Genomic DNA, 7,192 nt, shown 5'->3' with positions numbered 1-7,192 from the left:
TAGATAAGTTTTTCTCAATTTTATATATAACCTACAAATGTAATTTAATTCCTCACCTCATTCATATTGTAATTTAATCAATCTCTATTTATCTACTCTTCATTACCCTAATTATATTTGCATACTATATCTTACCCAATTTTTTGCTGATAATAAACTCTTATTAATTTCAATATCTCCATTCTCTTATTCATTTGCACACACACACACACACACACACACACACACATTCTGATTAAAAGCGAGATATAACAGATCGTCAAATTTATCCTGAACATTCTGTGTATGTGTCTTTGTGATTGTGTGCGCATGTGATACACGTGTGTGTGTGTGTAATTTACTAAAGAGTACAGTATTATATATCCATTAATGAGATGAGATGAATAGTGTAGATGATGATGTAGATGGGAGAAGACAAAGCCGCCCACCGAACCTTGCTTCTCTAAAACTTTGTTCTTTTTTTTTTTAATCATAAAATCATAAATTTTAAAATTATTGGCTTTCTTACCAAGTTCGATAAGTTACTATAATCATTATTAGGGATTCTTAGAATATGTTAGGACGAGACTTCTTCAATGAATACAGGGGTAAAAATGGGATTTACTTACAGTAGTGCCGAAAGTCAGGGCGCCAAGGCATATATTGGAAACTTTCATACCACTGGAACCCAGGTAGTTGTAGTCAACGTTAAGAACCATGGTGTTGTATATGGAAATATCTGGTCGTATATATAAATATGGTGTTATATGCGAGTGTATCTACAACCAAATGCAATGTTGAGTTGACTGACGGTTTTTAAGTATAACTGGAAAAGACAGCAGCAGCACTACAAACAGCAGCAGCAGCAGCAACTAAATCACGTTCTGTAGCAGTAACAGCAACATTGATGGCCTTTTCTACTTGAGGCCGCAAAGTTTCAAAGAAATACTCCAAAGTACCATGAAGTACAACGATCGTTAACAATAACAGGATTTACAATAGATCTGGGAGAAGTTATAGAAAAATGTAGGATAATGAGGTGGGATTGAAAATATGTGTGCATGTGTGTGTGTGAGGGTCACTTGTGAGGTGAGGTTTCTCATGAGTGCTCCAGGTAACATGGAAACTAGTACAACCTGTTGAATGGTCGGGTGGTCGGCGACTGGACCATGACCGCCCCACTAGGCTTGCGTATTAAGGAGAGTTGCCGGAAACCCGGCAAGACTAAAAACAAGACCTACCAAAAGGACGGATGAACGACTATCTAGCAATAGCGCCGGATCTCAGAAATTCCGGATTGGTTTTCGGCGAGCTGAAAGACCACTGGGAGTTAGCCCCTCTTTAGCGTTTGCTAAAGTATTTCCCAAGGAGAAGGTCACTAATAAATAAAAAAAAAGAACGGTTTATAGGAAATGACATTGAAAATTTTGAGGATTTTTTGCTTGCGCTTGAAATCATGGGGTTTCCACACTCCACGGCTTGTGACCCCTATTGGCACTTGATATCTTGCTCTGGCTTATTTCTGGATCTAGTCAATAGGGTGGAGAAGGTCTGTAAGTGCTGTGTAAGCCCTATTGGACCTAAAATTTCGAGTTGTATTATCGCTGGTGCAGCAACTATCTGATGCCTCATCAAGTACGAGGGCACCGCTACGAACACAAAAGCCGCGGATGCAAACCCGGGTGAGGCCGACTGCTGGTGCAACAACATCATGCATCGGCATTGCTAGCATTTCGCATGAGCAATGGTTTTCCTTGGTCACGAGTAGACAGCCATCATATAAGTATAGAAGAGCAGAAAGGAGTAAGTGGAGCGAGAGAACACACGAAAACGAAAAGTGTCGCTGAAGAGATCGCAGATGTGTGACGAAAGATTTCCAGACAACGGACATGAGTTAGAATAAGAACAGTGATAAACGAATGAAGAACGAATATATAGTGCGTATGTTTATATGGTAAAAAAAAAAAGAAAGAAAGGATAATGACCATTCGGAAAACATAAATGCTATATGATAAAGGAAAAACAATTTTAGTCCAGATAAGACGAAAAGAAAAAAAATAAATAAATGAGAGAGAGGGAGAGAGATCAAGGGAGGTCACTCTCGTAACAAAGCGGAATGGAGGATATATATATAAACGTGTGTGTGTGTGTATATATATATATATATATATATATATACGTATATAATGTGGGGTCTCTATATGTATGTATGTATGTACGTATGTGTGTATATATATATATATATACACACACACACATATGTGTATGTCTGTGTGTACAGTGTACAACAAAATGGCTTCTTGTCTGCTGGTATTATATTTAATGCTAAACAAAGACACAAAAAATATTTGGAGAAGAAAAGCTAAATTGTGTTGATAAATTAAGGTTTGCATATGATAGTAATGGTCTTAGCTTTGTGCAAATGTGAGTATTAATAAATATTTAGTTGACGAAATTCATGATGAATAATAAATTAGGTGACAAAGAAAATGCAATGAGAAGTGATACTTTTTATGATTGAAGCAGGTGGGATACAGAGAGGGGAGAGAGGTGGTAGGAGGGAGGGATGACAGAAACATTAGATAGAGAAAGGAGATGAGATGGAAGGGGAGGGGTGGAGACCCACCTCCACCCTGGAGGGTCGATTAAAGAGAAGAAAGGGAAATAGGAAAAGAGAGAAACAGAGAGGAAATCTGGTATACATGCAGGCATACACATATGCACATACACACACACAGACACATGCACACACACACACAGAGTCACACACACTGACTCACAATCACACATATGCACACAGACACAAGCATGCATGCACACATACACAAACATACAGATATACACACATACATGCACACAACGCACCACACTCTCACAGACACAATCACAAACATATACATGCATACACACATGCCCATACACACACTCATACACTGACACATGCACATACACACATTCATATACACACACACACACGCATATACACTTATGCACACACATACGCTCACATACACTCACATGCACACACACACACATGCATACAGTCACGGAAGACCTGGCTGGAGGCCCAACATTCTGAGTTCTTTTACAGGGCTTAGAAAAACTGAAGGACCACTGCAAGGGGACCAATGAGAGGGGAATATACCAGGAACTTTTCAGCATCTCCTCATGTGTGTGTGTATGGGGCTATGTTGTAAAGTTCCTTGTTTTAATGGCATTGCAAAAGGCTTAGTTGAAGGCCCAACCTTCTGAGTTCTTTTACAGGGCTTAGATAAACTGAAGGGCCGCTGCAATAAATGTGTGAACCTGAGAGGGGAATTTGTCCCAGCAGAATTCTCTGGAAAAGAAAAATCATTTAATGGTTTAGATGGTGTGAAAACCCACTTAGGTTACTTATTTTCCTCAAAAGTAACTGAGTTTTATGCCGTGGCAATATCGAAATTGCTTGCTAGGTGATCTAAGGTCATAGAAAACAATTACTTTATGAATTACTTTACTTTAATTACTTTAATGAATAAAGCCGAGAGTATATTCAAAATTTTTTATCCTTCATTGCACTTAAAAAACGTTAAGAACTTTCCGGATCACCTGATATGTTATGGGTATGCACGTCTATGCAGTACTCAGCCAGTTGCAGATCAAACTTCACAAACAGGCTGTTCTATTGAGTGGATCAACTGGAACCCTTATCATTGTAACTGGAATGCCAATTCTTTTGTACATATTAGTATATGTAGATTGAAATGTCAACATGATCTGATGAGGAATTTTGGAAGAGACAAGAATATTGAGAGCAAATGTAAGTTCTGTGAATACACAAATCAATAAACCGATAAAGAAACTTTGGGTTAAAGAGCAATTTATAAATGCCATTTCTTCAAGGTTATGGCAGTTTTAGATTAATTTGGGGTGAGGGTATGGGCTGGTTCTAAATATGGCATCAAGTTTTGGCAAACACGAGGCACAGGTGTGGTTGTGTGGTAAGAAGCTTGCTTCCCAACCACATGGTTCTGGGTTCAGTCCCACTGCATGGCAACTTGGGCGAGTGTCTTCTACTATAACCTTGGACTAACCAAAGGCTTGTGAGTATGTTTGGCAGACGGAAACTGAAAGAAGCCTCCGTATGTGTGCGTGTGTGTGTGTGAGAGTTTGTGCATGTGTGTGTGTATGCGAGTCAGTGCCTGTGAATGCGCGCGTGTTTGTGTGTGTCTGGTTTATTGTTCCACAATAGATGGGATTTACTATGGCTTTGATGGATAAAGGTACGCAACTCTCGACTTACTTTCATTTTCCGTTTCTTTTACTCGTTCCACCTTTGCTCATTCCACTTTTTGCATCCACCATCTTCTTGCTTACCTTGTGTTTTCTCACAGACTAGTATATCGATTTCCAAATAAAACCAGCCATGAGTATTCGAGCCTGAAGGATTGCTTGCAAACGCAAAGCATGTTATGTAAGTCTCCCGGATTATTGTTTTTGCCCAGCATGATAGAATTCACAGCTCATATTTAAATATTGTATAAATTAAATGACATATAGAAGTTGGGGGGGGGGCACAATGATGTGTTTTTACTGAATGCATTCTTCAAAAATGTTCACAACCTTACAAAAATTATATCAGTAAAACAAATGACATTCTTTAAATGCATTTAAAACCTGATAACATAATTAAAACACTATTTCAGAAAATTGTCACTGTTCTCTTTGAGTATGTAAAAGACAAATTTAGCTGGGGCAAAATTAGTAAAGCAGCATAATGTAAATTTGTTTCTTTATTCTTCAAGAATTACATTTGAAAAAGACCCATGCAAACGATATTCTTGGACACCAGAAAGATCAGAAATGCAACAGAGATTTCAAATATTTCGGTCAAATGAAAGACAGTCTGTGAAAAACGGCAAATGATATGAAATTAATGGAACTCAACTAAATAATATAAAAAAAAGTCATGAAATAATTCTCTACAGCTTCTTCACGGTCCACTGGAGTGACTCTCTTCCCAACATGTTTACACACGATGCAGTTAAAGAGAAGAATTTAGTGAAATGTCATTACTCATTTTGCCCCAATTTAGACATCATTTTTTTGAAACTTGAAAATTATCAAATTAGATATTAGTGTGGGAAAAGATTGACTTGAAATCCAACAGAGAAAAGAATTTTAATTATTAAACACCAAAAATTATCCAAATATTCTATTAGCAACCTCAATTACAATCAGGTCAAATTTGAGGAAACATTTCTTGGAAAACAACTACCTGTTGCATGACTGTGTTCCAAATTATCTCAACTTTTACTAACCAATTATGCTGACAAATTTTTTACTCCAAAAGACGATGCAATATTTGCAATATAATGATTTTAAATAAGTACCAGTTGAATACTGGGGTCAATGTAATTGATTTAGCCCCTTCCCTGAAACTGCTGGCCCTGTACCAAAATTTGTGACCAATATAGGGCCAAGATATAGTATCATTTCAGGGATAGTTGATGTATTTTATTGGGTTTTCGTGGCTAGATAACGCAACAGTAACTACATTTTTGGTATAAAATATTCCAATTTAAAAATAATATTTTAATTTTAACAAAATATATCTAATTTAGCCATGTAGCTTCTCCGCAGCATGTTCTGTTCTATCCCCTTATCTCAATCTTTGACCCTTTTTTCTTGTAGCATAAAACCACATCCCTCTGCATCCATCTCTACTGTAACCCTACTCAGTCAAAAGGAGACTTAGTCTTGCAAGCTGCTGCCAAGTGACCTCACTAGTGCTGGTGCCATAAAAAAAAAAGGGACCCAGTATTTGTGGCAAAGTGGTTGTTGTTAGAAAGGGCATCCAAGCTGTAGAAACCCTGCCAAAGCAAGACAGTGGAGTGTGATGTAGTCCTTGGAACTGTCAAATCCTGTCAAACTGTCCAAGCCATCCCAGCATGGAAGGCAGATGTCAAATAATGACGACAAAGATGGTGACCGTAATGATGATGTAGATGATGGCAATGACAGTGATTATGAAGTTGATGATGATGATGACGATGAGGAAGTGACAATGACAAGATGATGATGATGATGGTAAACTTAAAGTACAACCTAGATGTATGTGTAAAAGGGGCGGGGTCCCAAAACAACTAGAATGGCTATATTTATGCATATCATGTAATTGCAACTTGTGTGTGTGTGTGTGCTGTATTGATAACCTCATTTCATCTGCTCCGTGTTGGCAAATGTTTGGTAGAAGCAGCCAGAAAAATTAGTTAATGAATGGCCTTCATGGGAGGGAGGGAGGAATACTAACAACAAATAGTATTTCAAAATGTAACCCAGTTTTTTTAATTCTATTTTGATTTTAACCTATTTTTTTAACTGTAATTTGATGCTACAGGCTTTGATAAATAATTCAGAGACTATATGAGGAACAGATTTCTGCTGTGACATTGTGAATTAATGTTTATGTGGCAACTGGTAAAAAACTGCAACTAAAACATAGGACAGCTTTGAATATTTGAGGTGAGCTTTTTTTAATTAATGAGTTATTATTCGTCCTCTGTATCTGTAAGACGTTCAATTAATATCTTACAGAGAATTAGTTTAATTATATAACAATTCAGACTTTGATTAAGTCTTTTGATTCCAATCCATATCAGATTGTTCCTGGCTCTATAATCAAACTTTCTGTTTTTGAAAGTAATTCAAATTAAAAACTTCTACCAAAATTTCATGTTGGTTTATTTATGTTCCAAACACCACAGAAATAACGACTTATTTTACTAAATTCTACATTATTTTCAAAATTAATTGAAATAAAGACAATGTACTTCAAGAAAAAAATCTGTAATGAAAAGTTAAAGAGATATAGGCGTAGGAGTGGCTGTGTGGTAAGTAGCTAGCTTACCAACCACATGGTCCCGGGTTCAGTCCCACTGCGCGGCATCTTGGGCAAGTGTCTTCTACTATAGCCTCGGGCTGACCAAAGCCTTGTGAGTGGATTTGGTAGACGGAAACTGAAAGAAGCCCGTCGTATATATGTATATATATATATGTATGTGTGTGTGTATGTTTGTATGTGTGTGTTTGTCCCCCCACCATCGCTTGACAAAATAGATCGATAGAATAAGTACTAGGCTTCTAAAGAATAAGTCCTGGGGTCGATTTGCTCGACTAAAAGGCGGTGCTCCAGCATGGCCACAGTCAAAAGCCTGAAACAAGTAAAAGAGTA

General features: G+C 37.4%; 2 protein-coding genes across 3 annotated transcripts in view; one reads left to right on the top strand and one right to left on the bottom strand.

Annotated features, from left to right (window-relative positions):
* The window catches only part of LOC106870988 (1-deoxyxylulose-5-phosphate synthase YajO), a 9,355-nt gene extending 7,345 nt beyond the window's left edge, over nucleotides 1–2,010 (bottom strand). The window contains exon 1 of the mRNA XM_014917235.2: nucleotides 609–2,010. Within this exon, the coding sequence (XP_014772721.1) occupies nucleotides 609–698 (90 nt within the window). The 5' untranslated portion in view covers nucleotides 699–2,010. The remainder of the gene's footprint in view (nucleotides 1–608) is intronic.
* Nucleotides 2,011–4,322: 2,312 nt separating this feature from the next.
* The window catches only part of LOC106870990 (glutamate--cysteine ligase catalytic subunit), a 16,013-nt gene continuing 13,143 nt past the window's right edge, over nucleotides 4,323–7,192 (top strand). The window contains exons 1-2 of one of the 2 annotated variants that reach the window (XM_014917237.2): nucleotides 4,323–4,432; nucleotides 6,359–6,483. The gene's annotated coding sequence lies outside the window, so the exon portion shown is untranslated. The remainder of the gene's footprint in view (nucleotides 4,433–6,358; nucleotides 6,484–7,192) is intronic. The other variant, XM_014917238.2, reaches the window with a different exon arrangement.

The sequence above is a fragment of the Octopus bimaculoides genome, chromosome 27, assembly GCF_001194135.2.
Source record: "Octopus bimaculoides isolate UCB-OBI-ISO-001 chromosome 27, ASM119413v2, whole genome shotgun sequence".
NCBI classification, from domain to species: Eukaryota; Metazoa; Mollusca; class Cephalopoda; order Octopoda; family Octopodidae; genus Octopus; species Octopus bimaculoides.
This window is presented reverse-complemented; position numbering and strand designations above follow the sequence as displayed.